Source organism: Manis javanica, chromosome 5, assembly GCF_040802235.1.
Source record: "Manis javanica isolate MJ-LG chromosome 5, MJ_LKY, whole genome shotgun sequence".
NCBI lineage: Eukaryota > Metazoa > Chordata > Mammalia > Pholidota > Manidae > Manis > Manis javanica.
The window spans coordinates 106,475,725-106,498,159 of record NC_133160.1 but is presented as its reverse complement, the minus strand read 5'-3'; the positions used below and the strand labels follow the sequence as shown (position 1 = coordinate 106,498,159).

The window sequence follows — 22,435 nt, the reverse complement described above, 5'->3', positions numbered from 1 at the left end:
ATGACAGTCACGTTGTTTCATCTTTCCCAGGAAAGCCACAGTATCTGGAATCCAATTAAGCAGAAAAGAAAAAAAGCCCTCTTTTTCTCTGTACTCTGAAACTGAATTGGCAGCAGGGATACTTCCAACTCTATCTTAAGAAATGAAAAATCAGTGTCTGTACCTGGGGTTCCCTCCCCAACTGCACCCCTCTTCCCAAGCTCTCAGCAAGTTACACTATTTTCAAACCCAATTTAATAGCGGCCTATTAGCACAGAGCACCACTTCCACCTGTAATGTCTAGCACCCACCAGCCTTGATCTTTTAATACACCCCATGGTAGTGTCCATTTAAAGTTACCTTTAATGGGGTGAGAGGGCATAAGAGTACTTCCCAGGTACTAATCACTGTTTATTTTAGAGATTATCAAATTGAGTAGGTTTTGAGTAGTCAACCCTAACCCTATTTTTCCCACAAGCCCTGCTTCTTTCAAATACACAATTTCTGAATATGAGGTTTTCTCAGGAACATATATGACATAGCAGAAATACACATATCTAAGTCTACTAAGGACCGAAAAGACAAATCCACCTTAGATATTGTTTCTGCACTTAAAGAGCACCCTCTAGCCGGATCCTTACAAATTTTGAATCCTTAAAAACAGGGCAACCACCACAGCGAGACAGCACTTCACACTCATGGGCATGTAGAGAAATCGGAACCCTCATCCATTGTTAGTGGGAATATACAATGGTGCAACCACTTTGGAAAAACTGTCTGGCATTTTTTCATGAGGTTAAAGATAAGAGTCAGCATTATGACCCAGGTATATACTCCAAAGAAATGAATTCCATTTCTTAGATACATACTCAAAAGAAATTAAAACATATGTCCACACACAATTTTTACACAAATGTTCATGGCAGCATTATTCATAATAGCCACTCAAAACGCAAACAACCCAAATGTCCACTAACTGATGGATAAATAAAATGCAACAGTATATACACACAATGGAATTCTTTGGCAATAAGAAATTAAATACCACTACATGCTACCACACAGATGAACCTTAAAAACATTCTAAATGAAAGAAGTCAGTTACCACGTGTAAGTTTTGAATCCATTTCGAAAGACCACATATTAGTTTTCGATTCCATTTACATGAAGTATCCATAACAGGCAAATCTTCACAGAAAGATTAGTGGTTTCCAGGGACTTGGGGGGAAAGAATGACTGGTAATGAGAATGGAAGTTTTTTGGGGGGGGATGATGAAAATGTTCTATAATTATGATGGTTGCCCAACTCATGAATATAACTAAAAACCACCGAATTACACTTCGAATGGGTTAAATGTATGGTATATGAGTTCTCTCTCAATCAGTTACAAAAGAAATAAGGCAACTAATTTTTCCTTAAAGATAAATGAAAACAATTATTTAGTTAAACTGTTATTTAGTGGCATTCAGGTTTTAACTGGTTGAATACTAGAGAAGATTCTAATAGTCTAACCAAGTGACAGTGATTTAAATCCAGGTCCCTTTACACATCTTACACCCAAGCAAGCACATCTCCTATGGACCAGTTTTTCCCAAATCCATGGACTCCTTAAGTCATGTCAATTTTAAGAAAGCTACATAAGCAAAAACTCTTAATTTCATTTAAATAAGATGTAAGAATACCATAGCGGAAATGTGCGAATAAATAATACCTACGCATGAATCCTTCTGGCTGTAATTTGGACAAAGTAAAAAGGAGAAAAGGCAATCTTGCATGAAAATGCTGCATTTATTCTTGCGAGCTAGAGAAGGAAATGACAAAAGTTGCAAACATTTTTCTACAATGGGTCTCAATGTTAAGCAAGAAACAATTCATTTAATATGCTAAGGAACTCTTGAAGATACAAAATAGAAATAACCTTGGCTCCATTGTTTCTTCTTTGAAAACTGAATTCTCACACCGTAAACATACGGAGCTTTAACAAATTGTTCTAAGATCTCACTCCTGAAAGCTATCCACGACACCCCACATACCAACCAAAACCATTGCCCTGCCTGTCTAGTACTGCTATTAAGGAGTCCCCACTAAGTCCGTGAGCTTCCCAAGGAGCCCCCGTAATACTTACCTTATTGCCTTAATTCCCCCACTGAGCAAAAGGTTTTGCAAGGGTTCGTCGAATTAAATGCCTACGTACCCTATTAGACGCTCTCATTCAGGCTCCTCTGGGGTCACGTAACTATGACCAACCATACCAACAACTCCTAGGTTATCCTCCCATCAGTTAGCTACCACATAAAATGTAAGGAAATGATATTTCTCTCAGCAAATAATTAATTTTGGGCCCAATTTTGTCTCCAGTATTTCTGGGACACTGCGTTTATCTCTGCCTATCCCTTCCTCCCGTCTTATCCTCCAGTCACTTTCAGAGCTCGCATCCGGAGACCCAGCTGCATTCTCCAGGATTCGTCTCAGCTTTGCTCCTTCCTCGACGTTTCCCATTCCCAGGCTTGATATCACAAGAAGCGCGATGGCATTGGATTTAACTAAGAGGAGGACAAGTCTGTTACAGCAAAATCTACAAACCATACTCAAGCAAAGAAGGAGGAGCTCCCAAGAGCTCGTCTTAACGAGCCTCGACTTTTCGATTGGATGCTGCGACACGACGTGGCTTGTGATTGGCCACGGCAACAAGCGCCAGCATCCTCGGAGAGGAAGGGTGGGAACCCTGCGCCTTAAGAGCCCGCCTTCCCAGCAAATACAGGTCGTAGCCGCCAAGTCAACGGGCGGAGCCAAGTTCATCGTGATTCATGCTGTTCCGGGAACACCGAAAGTGGAGCCCCACGTAACAAGATGACCCGAAGTTGCTCGGCAGTGGGCTGCAGCACCCGAGACACCGTGCTGAGCCGGGAGCGAGGCCTATCTTTTCACCAGTGCGTGAGAGCAACCTCCAAGCCAACGAAGTGCCGGCACTGCCCACCGGGCAGAAGGCCAGGGTGGGACGGGGACGGGCAAAGCGTCGCGCCGTCGACGTGACGTGGCGTGACGTGCGTAGCGTGGGCCGGGGGGCAGGAACGGGGGAACTTGGGGAGTTAAGGTTCTTCCGGCTCTTCCCTTTCGGTGTTTACCTCCAAATTGCTGATTCTCATTGCCTGCCTCTTACCTTAGCCCTTTAGTGATTACTCCACAGGCGTTCCGCTTCTTTTGGGTCGTCTTATTACTAAACATGAGGCGAGAAAGAGGGAGGGTAGTTTCGGAGAACCGTTGAAGGCCTGTGCTGCCATTAAGAGTGTGGCTTGCGCAAGAACAGTGCTGCCTGTAATTGCAAGTTGGTAGTACTATTAGCTGAGCTCTACAAAGCTGGTCCTATTCTGGCTGGATCTGGCATGGCAGGGAAGTTTCATTTGGTTCAAGAATGGGGCAGATTTCAGACCAGTTTAATTTGAACCCACATCTACGATCCAGACTGGTATATAGGTCTTTCAAATCCATGTTCAAGGCACAGTGGGAAGTAGAAAAGTGAGTAAAACAGATCCTCACAAACAAAATAAATTAACTTTAAAACGAACCAGCTTTTCAATGTAGAGAGTTAAACCATTGGCATAATTTTTATGAAAAAATCAAAAAGAACTTTATAAGACTGGTGGTACCTGAGTTGGTCCTTGAACCTTACCTGGACTGGGAGGCGGGGTGGGTTGAGGATAGCACTTAAATAGGAATAGCATGGGAAACCGTGAAGGGATGGAAAGTGCAGATACAATGTTCAGGAGTGGGAAAAGCAGCTTGGAGAGAAATTATTCAAAAAAATTAAAATGAGGTTAAGGAATTTCAACTGTGTATGGTAGTCATGTTGTAGTCATTGTTTTGCTTTTTAAATGGGGCTGATTCCTCCATCTAAACTGTTAAAACTGTGTCCTTTCCCTTCTCTGTGGGATTTTGTTAATCAGTTAGCTCCTGTACTCTTTCTGTTTTAAACTGTTCTCTGTAAGTGATTGCTTGACTAATGTCAGTGAGAATGCTCACATTGCTACCATTTTGAGACACATAAACTCTAAAACCTATGTGTACTTCAAAACTACCCAACCACTTTCTTCTTTATAACCAGGCTCCTCAGAATAGGAGCGTACACTTATTTCCCTAAGTTCTATTGACTATTCAACCTACTGTAGCCCGATACCTGTCACCACTGCACTAATAAAACACTGACAAAAAGGATGGGGCAAAAACTCATAAAAATAAATTCTGATATTTTCTTCAGATCTCAGTATGTGAGTGCATACTCCTGTGGTGATCACCAACCTGAAGGATGGGTTCAAGTCTTATTAGCACACAACTCTTTGTAATCTATCTTCTAGCTACCTCTTCAGCCCATCTAATCACTCCCAGCTACCTCTGTACCTCTTTTCAAGCCTCCTGATTAATTTATTTTTCAATGCTTTACCAACCAGTGGATCCAAGTAGTTGTTTTATATCTCTGTTTTTGCATCTGTTTGGCGTGGCCACTTGTCTGCATGGCAAACTCCTACTGACACTTCAGCTTTAGCTCTGATATTACCTCCTCTGAAGCCTTTCTCATCATCCCCCAGAACCATCACCAGAGTTTTGAAGAAGTTGCAAGGACAAAGACAAGGGGCTCTGGTTGAAAAGCATGAATCAAAATGACTCAAAGGTGTGAAAACTTGGAGAATATTGGTGCTATGTCAAACATAAATGGCTAAATACAAAGTGGGTCTAGTTAAAAATTAAAAGTGACACTTTGATTTCATTTTCTTTCTGTTGGTGTAAAGAGATTTAGGAACTATTTCATAACAGAGTAAATATGTATGATAATTTATAAGAGTTTTTGCCTGAACTGTAATGCATTCTATTGTTAAATTTTAATTATGAAACATTTCAAACACACTAGTAGGCAAAAAGTAAAACTTGACAAACACTGGTGTACCTAAGCAGATGTTAACTTTTTGCCTTGTAATTTCTCAATCCTTTCTCCCCTTCCCCAGAGGTAACCACTATAGAAGGGTTTTGTTAGCCACTTTTCTGGAAAATATTTGATGTGCAGGGAGCCAAAGGTAACTCGTTGCCAGTGGTGTATAAAAAGGCATAATCAATAGGAGAAAGAAAAACAAATTCTGTATTACAATATAAACCAGTTTGTTACTGTGTATATAAGATGATTGGTTTGTGATTTTTCTTCTGCCAGAGGTGGCTTCAGATGAGGGAGACATGAATTCCAGTTTCAACTGAGTACTGGTTGCTATACTTGGCTCTGGTCTTGGTTTCATCTTCTGTAAAAGGATAAAAACTTGTCTTGCAGAGGTTTTTGTAAGGCTAAAACAGTCTTTAAAACACATATATAGCACAAGATAAATGCTTTAAAAGTAGTTTGCTTATTACCAATTTAATTTTATCCAGAACTTAAATTAGTAATGCTGGTTAGATGACAGTATTTCCCAATCCTTTTCATGTCATTTTGTGCATAGGAAATGTTGGTTTAATACTTTGGGGCCAACCAGCAAAGCTGTTTGGGACTGGTTTGATGTAACCACTTCAGGGGCTCCAGGCTATGCCATAAGCTAAGAGACTCGATAGCTGTACTCACTTGCGAAGCTGCCACAGAGGATGAGACTAGTAATGTAACCAGCCAACTTTTGATGATCCTTACATGGTTAAAGACTACACCTAAGCTGTGGAAGAGGTTCCTCATAAACATGTGCTATTATTAGTTAAGGAATGAACCCAGTGAAAAGATAGATTTGCCTCACTTTTATTGGAAAAGCAATTCCCTGTACGTTGTTGCTTGATCAAGTAACATCATCTTCCTGCAACAAAAAAATGAAAGTCCCGAAAGTAGAGTTGGTTGTTCATGTGAAAGAACAAACTTTGGTAGTACTTTATCATGTATAAAGTGCTTTAGAATGTATTTGTATCTCATGCACTCTTACTGCAGCCCTGTGAGGTGGCTCAAAGATGGAGAAATGTGTTTAATACCATGTGGCTGATAAAAGATAATTGAGGCTTAAACATAGGTTTTCCAATTCAGCGTTCTTTCTTAAGATGACAGAGTATCTCAGAATTATGTTTTACCACACTGCTATATTATTTTCCTAACAATTAGCTGACAAAAATTAAAATTTTCACCAGTTTCAGCTGCTAACAACTATGTGCTTTAAAGCCTACATTAAAATACACAAAAGTCATACAGCTACCTATAGATCTGGCTCCAAGATAAATCAAAGAAGAGGATGCAGAAAAAGTTTTGTGTTTTTCTTTATATTTCATGAGTTTTTTCCTCACGCATTAGTAAGTACAGTAATTTGACTGGGATTGAAAAATAGTGGGATACAGGATAATTTTTATTTTCAAGGCTAGCAAAAAGTGGTGCCTTTCAAAGCAAAATAGGAAAATTGAGTGTAGGAAATGTACTTGTTTTCTGGTGAGAAAATTTTTCTCAAAATTCAGTGGAAACATCTCATAATTTCAGAAGGTCAGAGGAATTCAGGAATGAATTAGCTTGGTATTACAGGGTGTCTCATAAGACTGCAGTCAAAATATAGAAGACTACAATCATCTGAAGGCTTGCTTACAGCTGAAGGGTCTACTTTCAGAAAGACTCACTCAAAACTGCCTTTGGCCGGAGGCCTCAAGTTTCTTGCCAAGTGGACTTCTCCATAGGGCTATTCATAACATGGCAGATAATTACCCCAGAGAAAAACCATTCAGTAAAGCAAGGAGGGAGCCTCAGTGCCTTAGATCATGTAGTTTCACTGCCCACTGTAACTTCCGCTTTTTTTATGTTCCTTAGAAGCATCCTAACTCTAGCCCACGCCCAAGGGGAGGGGAATTAAGCTCCAACCCTTGACAGAGGGAATACCAAAGCATTTGTGGACACAGTTTAAAGTCACCACAAGAAAGGAAAAGACACACACATTAAATATTTAAGCAGATTCTGCTAAGTTTAAGCAGTGAAGACAAAAAATGGAAACAGATGAGGTCACCTAGATACTGAACTTTTGTATTAAAAAAATTCAGACTGTTGAAAAATGAAATCAGATTAAATTTTAACTGGACTTAATGTTTCTATAAAACAGTTAAATAATAAATGGTTATGTAATACTACTGTAGTATTACTCTAATATTTTCATGTTAATGGACTTTAATATTATTGCTGCAGATTTCCAACTGATACCATACAGCGTTCAAAATGGATCAGGGCTGTTAATCGTGTGGATCCCAGAAGCAAAAAGATTTGGATCCCAGGTCCAGGTGCTATACTGTGTTCCAAACATTTTCAAGAAAGTGACTTTGAGTCATATGGCATAAGAAGAAAGCTGAAAAAAGGAGCTGTGCCTTCTGTTTCTCTATACAAGGTACTTGATCTAGGTATAAATTAAATTTCACAGCATTTAAAAATCAAGATAGCTCACATAGCTAGAACCTAGAGATTTAAAAAAAAACAAAGCTAGAACTTAAATCCAGTAATAGATAAAATATCACATAATCATACTATTGCTACATCATGTTGCTATTTCAGTATAGATGAAAAAATACCAAAATTATTTTTGTTTTTTAAAATCTATATAACATGACTACTGCTTTGGAGCTTTTTAAAAATAAGTTGTATAAATTCAAAAAATATGTCTAGACATACATAAAGGTTACTAAACTGATCACAAAAATCAACTAGTGGATATAAACAGCTTTAGAATTCAGACTTCTGTGTAAGTCTGAGACATTTTCACAATATTTCAAAATTACCTACTTTTTTTCCAAAAATGTATTAATCTTGACCAAAAATGTACCTAATTATTAGCATTAATATAGAAAGAGGTATATATGGAAAATAGAAGACTTTCTACAAGTCTCCAGTGTTGGTGTTACATTCTTATGTTTCTTTTGACTGTTTTTATTTTATCCTTTTACCTCTTAGCCACACTTGTGTATATGGGTAGTCACTACACAGTTTGCAGTAATTATCTACCTGTTCTCTCCTGATACTACTCTTATTTTCCTCTTACTCATTGAAGTCTGATTTTAGTCTCATTCTAGTCAGGATATAGTTGATGTTGAATCCAAAGTTCCAAGAGCTTCCTATTGACTAGTGTAGCTCTAACTGCTCTGACTTCTTTTTCAAATCACATATACTTACCCATTTACTTTGTGATAAACTGACTTGCTTTTGTGTAAAATCAATAATAGTTACTATTTATTGAGACCCACAATGGTCCAGGCATTGTACTAGGAGATTTACATAAATTATCTTATTGTAGTCTCAAATCAACTCTGTATTATTATCCACATTTTACAAATGAGGAGATGAGAGATTGTAGAAGTTAAGTATCAGCTAAGAAATGAGGGAGCTGGGATTCAAACCCAGGGCAGTCTTTAATTCTAAGCCCATGCTCTGTCCACTCTGCTTGTCTTTTTTGTGCAAATAACTTCTCTGTCCTCTCCATTAAACCATGTTATTGCTACTCAGAACTCACTGTCCACCTTTCTCTAGGAACTATAATCATTTCAGAAACTTTCAGCATCATGTTGCTATTTCAGTGTAGATGAAAAAATACCAAAAAAAAAAAACATTTACATGATCCTATAGCCTATACATTTGAAAAAATCAGCAATTTATGATCTTTTCTTTTATAATTAACTCATAAACAGCAACCAGGTGAGTACTTTGCATTCATTCGTATTTTTATAGTTAATCTTCTGTGTAATAATTCCTAAAATAATCTTGTATTTCTGTCATAGGTTCTTCAAGGTGTACATCTTAAAGGTAAAGCTAGACAGAAAATCCTAAAACAGCCACTTCCTGATAATTCTCCAGAGTTTGCTACTGAGGACCATAACTACAGTTTAAAGAGACCTTTGACTATAGGTGCAGAGAAACTGGCTGAGGTGCAACAGATGCTACAAGTGTCCAAAAAAAGACTTGTTTCTGTAAAAAACTACAGGATGATCAAGAAGAGAAAGAGCTTACGGTTAATTGACGCGCTTGTAGAAGAGAAACTACTTTCTGAAGAAACAGAGTGTCTGCTACGAGCACAGTTTTCAGGTATGTTCCCCAGTGGCCTGTAATATTTATAAAATAGCTCTTAATTTTTCTGAAATATTATTATTTACTTTGCTGTTGCTTATGAAATGTGCTTTTAGCTGAAAAGTTAAAAGTCTCAGAGTAAGCAAGAATGGAAATTGCCAAGATCCTTTTGTTTTCCAATATTAAAATGTTTTATAGGAAAAGCAAAGAAATATATAAATGATAAAATATCACATAATCATACTATGCAGATATGAGATAATATGGTTTATACCCTGCACTGTACTTTCCACTTTTTTTTTTTTTTTGAGAGGGCATCTCTCATATTTATTGATCAAATGGTTGTTAACAGTTAACAACAATAAAATTCTATACAGGGGACTCAGTGCACAGTCATTAATCCACCCCAAGTCTAATTCTAATCAGTCTCGGATCTTCTGAAGCATAACGAACAAGCTCCTATATGGTGAACAAGTTCTTACATAGTGAATAAGTTCTTACATGGTGAACAGTACAAGGGCAGTCGTCACAGAAACTTTCGGTTTTGATCACGCATTATGAACTATAAACAATCAGGTCAAATATGAATATTCATTTGATTTTTATACTTGATTTATATGTGAATCCTACATTTCTCCCTTATTATTATTATTATTATTTTTTTTTAAATAAAATGCTGAAGTGGTAGGTAGATGCAAGATAAAGGTAGAAAACATAGTTTAGTGCTGTAAGAAAGCAAATGTAGATGATCAGGTGTGTGCCTATAAGCTAAGTATTAATCCAAGCTAGACAAGGGCAACAAAACATCCATGGATGCTGAAGATTTCTCTCAAAACAGGGGGGGTGAGGTTCTAAGCCTCACCTCTGTTGATTCCCAATTTCTCACCTGATGGCCCCCCTGTGACTGTGCCTGTCTTAGGTTGTTCCTCCCTTGAGGAATCTTACCTGTCTCTGGCTAACCAGTCATCTTCCAGGGCCAGACAGGGAAATGTAAAGTTGGTAAGTGAGAGAGAAGCAATACTGTTTGAAGAGGTTAGCTTTTTACTTCTTTGCAGATTTATGCCCTGTGGGTTTTATGCCCAGCATTTGTCTTGAGGTATCTTTACCACTTGGAGGAATTATGATACTTGGTAAATTCGATATGAGGCATGAATTCTATTTAAGGGTTGTAATTAGGAAGGAAGAAAAAAAGCTACAGAAGTAGCAGACGGAAGAAAACATGGGAAGATTGATTATTTCTTTGACATACCTTCTTGTAGAGTAACTTAAGCATGTATAGGTTTTAAACTACTAATTAAATCGCTTACATTAACATAATAGGAATACAGTTACATAACCAAAGCAGACCTACAATTACCAGCCATCTCCAGTGAAACCAAGAAAACCAGTTAGCACCCTAAGCTTTTGTGAAAACTTATCTATGATAAGATGGATATTGTTTAACTGAATTTGAATAGTTTGAGAAAAATCAGACAATTTAAAACAACACATTCCTGGGAACTGTTCACCTCCCATATGTTCTTTTAACAGTAGATAGTCTGTAGTCTCAACATTTTGGAGCGCTGCAACTTGCACTTCTCCTAATTCTTGGTTGAATTCCAACAGTATAGATCTAATCAAATTTGTTATTTTACTGTATGCACAGGCCAGCTTAGATTACTTTCTACTTTTTATGATAGCACTTACCCATTTTACTGTATATTGTGTATAAACAGTTTTAACTGCTACATAATTTATCACTAAAGTCTTTTTGCAGTGGAGTTGAACTTGATAATATAGAAAATCCCTTTCTGTTTGATAATTGTATGTCTCCAAATTTTTTTCTAAAATATACTATAGATAGATGTTCATTGGAAGACTACCTAGTCTTCTTTGTGAACCAGGATATTTGAAGAGGGGCAAAATAAGAATTGCCAACTTACTCTGATGAAAGCAGCAGAGATTTGGAATTACATTCTGGTAACAAAGAAGCATTCCTGCTTCAAGAAAAGAGTGGTTATTTCCAAAAAAGGAAAATATTTTGTGTTTTTCCAAAAGGGGAACAGAAGTTCCATTCAGGTTCCTGGACCCAGTTCATGTGTGTGTGTGTTCCCACACATGACACTCAGCAATTCTTGAATACCAGCAGGGTGTCCAAGAATTCAACACTGTCCACCTGAAAACAGCACCAGGTTCTTCAGGTTAAGGGCTCAGTCCCACAAGATTGACTTCCATCCCCACATCCACCCCCATTCCAGGGGCCAGTCAAGAGCCCCAGGCTGTTACCTGTTCTTCTGACCAACTGGCTGCAGATTGGAGGAACCCAGGACCTCCTGCTTAGGTTCAGTTAATTTGCTAGAATGGCTCATATAACTCAGGAAAACACTTATATTTTCCGATTTAGTGAAGGATACAAGTTAATAGCCAGATGAAGAGATACATAGGGCAAGATCCCAAGTAAAGTAACTTCTATCCGTATGGAGCCTGGGGCCTAGCGTGGGGCTTGGCTAGGTGGCATGTGGAAGCGTTCTAGTTCACCAAGCATGCAAGTTAATCTCTCTCCACCAGGTAAGCAGGATGCCAAAAAGAGAGCAAAATGCTTTTCTCAAGGGTTTCTGTGAGTGCTTCCTCACATAGGATTGACTAAGTTATTGGTAGTTGGCTGATTCAACCTCCAATCCCCCTTCCCTCTCCCCTCCCAGGGGTTGGCTGGAGGATGGGGGCTGAAAGTTCCCACTCTGTAGTCATTTGTTGGTTTCCCTGGCAACCAGCCCCTACCCTTGAGTGAGGTCCCAGCCTCCTCATTAACATAACAAGACACCCTCTTTCTTTATGGCTCTGAAGTTTTTTCAGGACCTGTGGATAAAGACCAAATATATCTGAGAAATATATTTTGGATATCTGAGTCACCAAATATAATATATTTCTTACGAATCATTCTATCACAGAAGTGATTCAAGTTGAAACATTTTTTCTCCTCTTTATAGTGAATGATCCAAGATGAATAAGATAAGTTGATCAAAAGGCTCTAAGATTGGGTATTAACCTCTGAACAAGCTCAGTTAAAGTGTGGTTGTATTTATACTTGAATTTTGATGCCCAGTGCATTTTATATACAAATGCTCATTATGATCTATAACTGAAAATGTTACTGTACACATTCTTTTTTCTTTTTTTTAAATGGGGTTGAAATAATTTAATATATATATATATATATAAAGTGTTAGAATGATTTCAGAAACATTATTAGTGCTCTGTCAATTTTTAGCTAATATGATTAATCAAGATATTTACTAAGCACTTAGCATGCTGTTCACATTATCACAAAGGATAAATTTATTTTTAACAGATTTTAAGTGGGAGCTGTATAACTGGAGAGAAACAGCTGAATACTCCACAGAAATGAAACAGTTTGCATGCACACTCTACTTGTGCAGTAGCAAAGTCTATGATTACGTAAGAAAGATTCTTAAACTGCCTCATTCTTCCATCCTCAGGACGTAAGTGAGTTACTTTTTAGATGTTAAACAAATATTTTATTCTCATATTATTAGTGTTGGTACTTATTTATTATGTCCATTTTCTCTTTTAAAAAACTTCTAGGTGCTAATTGCACATTATCACAACAGTGGTATTTTCGCCAACAAAATGAAGATACTTGGTCTGACAAATATTTTGCATCTTTCAAATAGTTAAGAGGTATTGGGTGATAAACTTCAAATCTTGAAATACTGGAATTTCTAATATACTTCAGTCATAGGACAGTCAGATATTAAAACTGATGGTTAGAGGTAAAGCACAAAAATCTGCATTTTTTGGTAAGTACTGTTAACTGACACAGGTGGTCCAGGGACCAGGTTTTTATAAATAATTTTGTCAGATTTATGGTCAAATACATAGATATATTTATAATTCTTACAGTGTAAAGCAGATAACACGACTTTATAGTAATGTCTTAGAATTTAATACTCATTTTTTACTGTTTTTTTAATTAGTTTTACAGACTCTTTTATTTACTTTCTTATCTATCTGCCTATTTATTCACCTATCTTAAACAACAGAAATTTATTACCTCAGAGTCTGGAGGCTAGAAGTCCAAAATCAAGGTGTCAGCAGGGCTAGTTTCTTCGGAAGGCTGTGAGGGAAGGGTCTGCTCCAGGCCTCTCTCCTGATTAGCTTGAAAACAGTGGTCTTCCTGTGTCTCCCCACGTCTTCCGTTATGCATGTGTGTTTCTGTGTCCATGTTCCCCCTTTTTATGAGTATATTTGTCATGTTGGATTAGGGTTACCTTAATGACCTTATTTTAACTTGAATATCTTTGTGAAGACCCTATCTGTAAATAAGGTCTCATAGGAGGTACTGGGGAGTCGGACTCCGATATATCTTCTTGGAGGGACACAATTCAACCCATAATAGTCACTTCCTGTTGCATCATCCTCCCGTTTATGCAAACTAAAAGTCAAGTCCTTCCACTGGCTTTAATGAGCCTCCCTCTATGCAGCCTCTGCAGGGCTCTGAGGTTATCTCTTGCCTCCCTCCCTGCGCTCTCTAATTCCATGCTCCCCATGTAAGGTGTTCCTTGCTTCTTCTTGCCTCCTGGACTTACTATTCCATCTGCCTGAAATGCCCTTTCTCCCTGTCTGTTAGTCCTGGTGATTACTCCTCACTGTTCAGGCTCAAATTAGATACCATATTCTTTCAGAATCCAGGCCTCCTGTTCTTCCACCAATTCTGGATTAAGCTCTCTTCTCACACACAATACAGAACTGAATCTCACTACACTGTCCTCCTCACTCAGCTCTGAGCTGCTCAAGTATAAAGACTGTGCCTGGTTCTTTATCTGCCCCAACCTTATATTCCTACCCCTTGTTGATTGCACAGTGTCTGGTACACAGTGGTCCATTGATAAATATTTGTGGAATGAAAGAATTACTGAATGGTCATTTAGGATTTTAAACAAATGGAATGGACCTCAAGTTGATGTCTACAGAGCAGCACATATTTGATTATATTTCTGTTTATTTTCCCATTTAAAAAGTTAAATCTGCTTTAAACATCTCAATTATTATATATCTATAATTATATTTAATATTCATTTATTCAATAAATATTTATTGATCAGGAGTGGCTAGTGAGGCAGGAGGAAAACCAGGAGACTGTGATAGCCTGGAAGCCAAGTGTAGAAAGTATTTCAAGGAGCTAGAAGTCCACTATGGCAAATGATGCTGGGAAATCAAGTAAGGTAAGGACAGGGAATTGATCATTGAATTTTGCAGGCTATAGGTAACTGGTGACCTAAACAAAAGCGGTTGCAGTGGAGTGGTAGGGAGGTAAGCCTGGCTGAAGTGGGATTGAGAGAGGCTGGAAGGCTAAGAAACAGAGAATGGTCATGGGCTCTTTCAAGGAATTTTGCTACATAGGAAGCAGAAAAATGGGTCTGCAGGTGCAGAGAACATAGAGGGAAGGGTGTTTGTAGAGATGGCAGATTTTCCAGCATATTTGCATGCTCATGGGAGTGAGCTAGAAGAAAATTGGTGATGCACAAGAGAAAAGATAATGAGGAGGATAACATCTAACACTACTGTGGAGAGAGGTCTGGCCTTCATTCATTCATTGAAACAGGAAGGTAGAGATACAGATTCAGTAGGTTAATAGATTTGATGGTAGGAAAATGAGTTTTTATTAGATTGCTTCAGTTTTCTGAGTGACATAATAGCTGAGAGTTGGGGAAGGAGGAATTTAGAAGTTTAGGGAGAAAGGAGAAAATGTGAATCATTGTTTTCTCCCTCCATGTTGATGGAGAACAATTACATGGTAACATTAGATGATGACAAACCAAGCCAGTCTTAGATTTTTAAAAACCTTTGGTTCAGTTAGGTACTTTATCAATTTCTAATTGTTGTATCTTTCTCTAATTCTTATCTGCCTGTCTTGTTTTCTCTGTACTAATGTTGGATCCTTTTTCAGTTTACCCTACATTCTTAAAGTCCAGAATCTTTCCAGTGTCTTGCTGCTTATAATTCTAGTTCTTTGGGTCTTTAAGGTAGCTTGTTTTCACAAATCCTTTGAAATGATGTCATAACATCCTCAGCTTTCCTTTTTACGATATTAATATATCTAGTATGATCTTAGTAGATTTTCTCTGTTTCAAATTTTTTATTTTTGAATTCATTGCAGTGTAGTAAATTAGTAAACAAGACAGTGGAAGGAGCTAATAGTCTTAAAAAAAAAACACTCAAGGAGTGGCATTATAGCTCTTCAGGACTACGTTTCTCCCAGGCAGAGTAAATGTGTTTGTATGTACACAAACGCACTTTGTGGTGCTATTTACATTGTCAAAAAAAAAATGGAAACAACCTAAATGTACTTCAATACAGGTTGGTTAAATTACTCAGTTTTATCAAACTCTGGTATACTGTATATACATTTAAAATGTGTCAATAGTTAAGGACATGTAAAAATAAGTAACTTTACTATTAAGTAAATAGATTGAGTATAATTTTTAAAAATTATGTAAGTGTGTATACATAAAGAGATCTGGGAGAATATCCTTGAGGACTAAGAGTGATTTTTACTTTTTTTTTTGCACTTTCTATATTGTTTTGCTTTAAAAAATGAATTTGTCATTTTTTTATAATAAAAAATATATTTTTCATATTGAGGGGAATAAAGGTTTAGGAGAGAAATCAGTTGCTTCCCTAGAGTTCTAACTCACTAATTGGGTTTGGGTATTTTTACTCTCAGTTACAAAAACTTTTAAAAATAAATCAACAAGTCTACTTATCTTTCTCCCTGAAGTTCAAGATATCCTAGTAGCTGTGAACATTAAGATGCCATTTAGATTTCCATTTAAAAATCAAGATCAAAGAACATAAGTTTCTAAAAACCTAATTAAAATAAAAATGTTTACATAGAGACATAAGCTTTTTAAAACCTATTTAAAATAAAACGTTTACATAGAGGCATTAAGTATTTTCATTACTCGATGCATATGCAACAGTATCTTTGGTATTCATTTTAGAATCCTGATACAAAAGAAAGTTCTAAACAGACTTTGCTGACACATTTGCAAAGGGTTTTCAGCATATGGGTGGGCTGTAGTAGCACCCTTGTAGAAATTCACTGTACTGTTTTTTCATTGTGTTACTATTTTGTCTGAATTTAAAATATAAACAACTGATGAATACTTTAGTCTCCTCAACAGGTCATAAGCTACTGATAGTCAAAGTGTGTCTTTTGCATTCTGTAACCGTGTTTTTCAAACCCATCAGTGCCTCTTGAAATCAATTTAATGGTTCATAGTTGGCATTAATTATACACACACATATATGTATATGTGTATGTGCATATATATAAAAAAGTACATGACATGTAGTAAGGGTAAATTCTGTTTATGAAATTTCCAGGTTGCAACAAAAAATTTCAAAAGTCCTGTCTTGAAATACTTAGGGAGGTACATTAAAATCTCAAACAGAGGTCAACTGTCCAGGAGGAAGTTTTGGCAACCTCGAATATAGCCCCCAAATCAGATATTTAACCCCAAAAAAAGTCATTTGTGTTAGAAAAGTTAAGATAAATAACCTCAGTTTCCATCTCATACTCCGTTTAGTCTTATCTAGGTAATTACTAAACTTGACTGTTTCCTTTCCTGATCTACAACATTTAGAAAGAGTGAATAAGCACTGAGTGAAAAGAATTCTGAAGATGGACACTGACAGTAACAGGAAAGAATAAATACAGTCTGGGGAGAGCAGGGATACTATACAAGAACTCCTAAAGTAGTAGCTAGGGGCAAACAGATGTAGACTCCTTAAGACTCCTTAATTGTACCAAAGGGCCTGATTTTGAGACTGTAAGGAGCTGCGAGAAAAGCACTTAAGGGACCCCAGGAACACTGGGCTTCACATTTGGGCTTACCTGGCAGCACAGTAAGGGCAAGCGGCTTGGCTTCTCCCTCTGTTGCAGTTTCCTGATCAATACGATGGGGTTGAGGTGCTAGATGTTCTCATAGTTTCCTTCCCCTTCAGTAGTTATCTCATTTTAGTGAATTTACAGGTAAGACTGGTTTATGATGTAATTTCTAATTTATAAGCACATTAATTAAAACACGGTAACTGGTATGTATACTTTTTTAAGAAGTATATGAGAAATTAAAGGTCAATTTGTGGTATGTTTGCACCTTAAAATACTATGCATTTCTAAGTTTCTCTATTATCTTACTATTTTACAGTAACTATATGCTTGAAAATATAGAACTTGACTACTTGGCTTTATTTCTGTAGGGACTTGAGGCTACTTTCATACCATTTAAGATATTTTCCCTTTATTTCTTCATTTGAGTTTTACCTTTTGTTTCTCGTATTTTCCAGATGGTTATCCAAATGCAAACCCAGTCCAGGTTTCAACAGCAACATTTTTTCTTTTCTTCAACAAAGAGTAGAGAATGGAGACCAGCTCTATCAATATTGTTCATTGATAATAAAAGGCATCTCTCTCAAGGAGCAACTTCAGTGGGACCCCAGCAGTCACCATTTGCAAGGATTTATGGACTTTGGTCTTGGCAAACTTGATGCTGATGAAATGCCGCTCGCCTCAGAAACTATTTTGTTAATGGCAGTGGGTGTTTCTGGTCATTGGCGAACACCTCTGGGTTATTTTTTTGTAAACAGGGCATCTGGATATTTGCAAGCTCAACTGCTCCGTCTGACTATTGGCAAACTAAGTGACATAGGGATCACTGTTCTGGCCGTTACGTCTGATGCTACAGCTCATAGTGTTCAGATGGCAAAAGCATTGGGGATACATATTGACGGAGACAACATGAAGTGTACATTTCAGCATCCTTCATCTTCTAGTCAACAGATTGCATACTTCTTTGATTCCTGCCACTTGCTCAGATTAATAAGAAACGCATTTCAGAATTTTCAAAGCATTCAGTTTATTAATGGCACAGCTCACTGGCAGCACCTTGTGGAGTTAGTAGCACTAGAGGAACAGGAATTAGCAAATATGGAAAGAATCCCAAGAAAACTTGCAAATTTGAAAAACCACGTACTGAAAATGAATTTTGCTGCCCAGCTCTTCAGTGAGAGCGTGGCCAGCGCATTAGAATGTTTGCTATCATTAGGCTTGCCTCCTTTTCAAAACTGTATTGGTACCATCCACTTTTTACGCCTAATCAACAATCTGTTTGATGTTTTTAATAGTAGAAATTGTTATGGAAAGGGACTTAAAGGACCTCTATTGCCTGAAACTTTCAGTAAAATTAATCGTGTGTTAATTGAAGCCAAGACTATTTTTGTTACATTATCTGACACTAGCAATAATCAAATAATTAAAGGTAAACGAAAACTAGGATTCCTGGGATTTTTGCTTAATGCTGAGAGCTTAAAATGGCTCTACCAAAATTATGTTTTCCCAAAGGTCTTGCCTTTTCCCTATCTTCTGACTTATAAATTCAGTCAAGATCATCTGGAATTATTCCTAAGGTTGCTTAGACAGGTATTAGTAAACAGTTCTAACCCTACCTGTCTGGCATTCCAGAAAGCTTACCATAATTTGGAGACCAGGTACAAATTACAAGACGAAACTTTTCTTAGTGAAGTAAGCATCCTTGACATTTCAATTGCTCGGAGGAAAGACTTGGCCCTTCGGACAGTTCAGCGTCAGTATGATGTCACCATTATAAAGACGCTTTTTCATAAAGAGGATTTTTGCCAAGACTGGTCTAATTGTTCACTAAGTGAGGCATTACTAGACCTGTCAGATCATATGCAAAATCTCACCTGCTGTGCTGGTTATATTGCAAATAAGTTATCAGCTCTCCTGACTTGTGAGGACTGCATCAGTGCACTGTATGCATCGGATCTCAGAGCCTCTAAAATTGGGTCACTGTTATGTGTTAAGAAGAAGAATGGTTTGCATTTCCCTTCAGAAAGTCTATGTCGAGTCATAAATATCTGTGAGCGAGTTTTAAGAACCCATTCAAGAGTGGCAGTTTATGAACTACTTCCTAAACAGAGGGAATTGTATCTTCAACAGAAAATACTGCATGAGCTTTGTGGGCATATTTATCTTTTCATAGATTTAGATGAGCATATCTTTGATGGAGAAGTGTATGCCATCAATCACTTTGTAAAGTTACTAAAAGATATAATAATCTGTTTCTTAGAGATCAGAGCTAAAGATGTAGCTCAGTACCTTTTAAAACACCATTCAGAAAGACCTGAAATGAAAACTTCATCAAGGAGCCCCAGGTCATCTTTACAGGATTTCAGATGTTCAAGTTTTGCTAATACCAGTACAGGCATTTGCTAAGTAATGATGGATATCCGTTCAAATGAGGGGCCTAAAATACATTAAAATTTTTATTAATGGTCAACACTTATTGTAAGGTTCAACTTACAATATTTTATAAATTGACCATTTTGCACAGTGGACAAGTTTGCAGTTCCAACTTACTAGAATTTCTAATTATGCATATTATAAAATCTCATACTTTGGTATGATTTACAGCATTTCAGAATTACTCAAAATGTAGAAAGCAGTAAGTCAGGAGCAGACTAGCTAACAGATGCTGTCTTTGAATTTACTACTGTTAACACTGAGTAATGTGACTGGACATACACTTTTTTAACTTGTTCTTTGTACTTTAAAAACAAGAGAATAACACAACTAAGAGTCACCAAAACATTGACTCCTTTTATTGATAGACTACATTCTCTAAAAAGCTTTGGGTTATAGCTCTTAGGAATGTCAACGAATACCTATGAAAGCTTGAATGTAATTTTTACTTACATGTGATAACTAAGATGTGGTTTGAAAATTAGGCTAAATTCAAATAAATAAAAAAATCCTTTTTTGCCAGAGTACCCTAAAATAGAAGTACTGAGGTTTTATCAAGCAGAAGGTAAATACATGAGCCATGAGATGGTTCTTTGTTCTGCAGCCAAGCTGGGTCTGTAGCACAAACCTGGTCAGTAGTATGGGAAGTGTGTAGGTGATGTAATCTCCACAATCCTTTATCCTTGGAATGCATAATACTCCTTTTGGATAATAGAGTGGATACTTCCTTGATGCCTGTGGAAGAGCCCACTGCTCATCAGAGCATAAGGAGAAGCCTTTATTTCAACTTTTGCTCCTTCTGAAGTCTACTTGTATTTGCAAGGAGGCTAAATTAATGAAACATTTCCAGTGTGGCATGAATAATGGAAATTCATGGCATGTGATTATTAAGTTGGAGAAAGATGGTCTAATTGAGACCTGGTATGAAAATACTTGTCTTAATTATATAATGAGGTTTTTCAGAAATTGAGAAGCTTAATCTGAACATGGAAAGCAAGGTAAATTTTCTCCATTCTTTCACACCCAGATTTGATAAGATAAATAGGAAAACATACAGGTGTATGTACTTTCACAAATGGGGAGTATTTTAATGGAGAAAAGAAATAAGCACATTATTCACCTGTGTATGTAAAACATCTACTCTCTTTGTCATGGAGAAAATGTTCACAAAGTACAGCTGATCTTAATATGAAAATTTCAATTGCAAAAGATTAACAACTAGGTAAAAGTTAAGTTTTATTAATTGAAATAGTATATTTTGATATATTTGTTTGTTCTACCTCAAAGATTCAAGTTTTGAAATATAACCAGAATTGTGCTATTTTATACAAGAGCTATTGCTGAAAAGTCTGAATATTCTGGTTTTTTTGCAATAGAATGATTTTAGACACACCAGGATAAACCTTATTTAAAAGAAGCCTGTTTGTAAATTATCACCTTTAACTTATTGCTTATATAAATCCAAGTTTTGTCCTCGTCTTAGAGCTAGGTTTATACCTATAGTGTCTTATGTTCTTTGCTGTGACATTTGACTAATTTATTCTAATATATTCTGTATTTTAAGAAATATGTGTTTTGCATTATTTCCTTAAATGTTAAATTGGACAAACATTGAAGATAAGAATATCTCATACTGCCTTTACACAGTTAACTGCTCTAGCCCTGGTGAGAGTGTTTTGAGTGTGATAATCAGCCTTACTTCCTATAATATGCTTTACAGTGACATTTTAAAATAGATTATTAGTTTATATTTGATTAGGGTAATTTAGTTTAGAATTTCTACTCAGCACTTCTGTTCTTTTCTTCTTCGGAGAAAACAAGCATTCCCTTCAGAAATGTATCCTTCCTGTTTTTTAGCAACTGGATATCCACATGCAAATGTATTAAATGTAAGTGGGTCAAAAACCTAAATGTAAGGAGTAAAACTATAAAACTCTTAAAAGAAAATAGAGCAAACCTTTGAGACATGGATTAGGTGTTAGTGTCTTAGATAAGACACCCAAAACACAAGTAACAAAATAAACTGGACTTAACCAAAATTAAAAGCTATGCTTCAAAGGACACTATCAAGAAAGTGAGACAACCCATAGAATGGGGGAAGATTTTTGCAAATCATATCTGATAAAGGCCATACCTAGAATATATAAAGAATTCCTATAACTCTATAATAAAGGGCAAATAACCCAATTTTTTTTAAAGGGTAAAGAGTATGAATAGACATTCCTCAAAGGAAATATACAAATGGCGTATAAATACATGAATAATATGCTAACATCATTAGCCATCTGGGAACTGCAAATCAAAACCACAATGAGATATCACTTCATACCCACTAGAATGGCTGAAATAAAAAGGACATAATCACAAGTATTGCCAAGAACACAGACAAACTGAAACATTTATATGCTCTTGGTGGGGATGCAGACACTTTGGAAAACAGCTTAGCAGTTCTTCATAAGTTTTAATGTAGGGATACCATATGACCCAGCAATTCTATGACATATACTCAAGAGAAATGAAAACATGTCCACATAAAGACACACAAATTTCATAGCAGCATTAAAATAGCCAAGAAGTTAAAAAGCTTCAATGTCCAACTGATGAAGCGTAAGTAAAAATGTGCTGTATTCAACAATGGGTCATATGGTAAGTACATGTTTTGCTTTGTAGCAAGCTACCAGAACTGTTTTTGTGAAGTGACTGTACCACCCTACATTCCAATCAGGAATGTATGAAAGTCCTAGTTACTTTGCTTCCCCAGTACTTGGTATTGTCAGGGTTTTGTTTTGAATTAGGTGTGCCATTCTAGTAAGTGTGCAGTACTATTTCACTGTGGCTTACATTTCCATTTTCTTAATGCCCAATGATGCTAAGCATCTTTCCGTAGGCTTACTTGCCATCCACATAATCTTAGGTGAAATGTCTGTTCAAATCTTTTGCCCATATTTTGGAAAGTTTTTTTTTTTTTTAGTGTAATTAAATATTCTGGACATAAATGCATTATCAGAGTATTTTGTAAGTATTTCCTCCCAGTCTGGCTTTTCACTTTCTTATAGTGTTATGAAGATCAGACATTATTAATTTTCATAATTTTTTTTTA

At 36.7% G+C, this 22,435-nt stretch overlaps 1 protein-coding gene across 4 annotated transcripts; it reads left to right on the top strand.

Moving 5' to 3' along the window:
- Positions 1-2,770: 2,770 nt before the first annotated feature.
- Positions 2,771-20,902, top strand: THAP9 (THAP domain containing 9). Of its 4 annotated transcripts, none has more exons than XM_017675386.3 (6): positions 2,771-2,910; positions 4,515-4,646; positions 7,149-7,344; positions 8,726-9,029; positions 12,340-12,490; positions 17,361-20,902. In XM_017675386.3, exons 2-6 carry the CDS (start codon positions 4,636-4,638, stop codon positions 19,306-19,308), a joined length of 2,610 nt encoding a protein of 869 aa, XP_017530875.3. In that variant the 5' UTR covers positions 2,771-2,910; positions 4,515-4,635; the 3' UTR covers positions 19,309-20,902. The 4 variants fall into 4 exon arrangements, with proteins under 4 accessions (XP_017530875.3, XP_017530874.3, XP_017530873.3 ...); XM_017675385.3 differs by having other exon boundaries at positions 2,773-2,910; positions 4,564-4,646; XM_037021153.2 differs by having other exon boundaries at positions 2,904-3,024; positions 4,564-4,646.
- The last annotated feature ends 1,533 nt before the right edge of the window (positions 20,903-22,435 follow it).

What these genes read in the sequence shown, in the direction of transcription:
- THAP9 (XM_017675384.3), top strand. Translation starts at nt 2,831, where the DNA reads ATGACCCGAAGTTGCTCGGCAGTGGGCTGCAGCACCCGAGACACCGTG. An exon ending in CGAGGCCTATCTTTTCACCA is followed by an intron (nt 2,911 to 7,148) that starts GTGCGTGAGAGC and finishes TTATTGCTGCAG; the next exon opens with ATTTCCAACTGATACCATAC. An exon ending in CTTCTGTTTCTCTATACAAG is followed by an intron (nt 7,345 to 8,725) that starts GTACTTGATCTA and finishes TTTCTGTCATAG; the next exon opens with GTTCTTCAAGGTGTACATCT.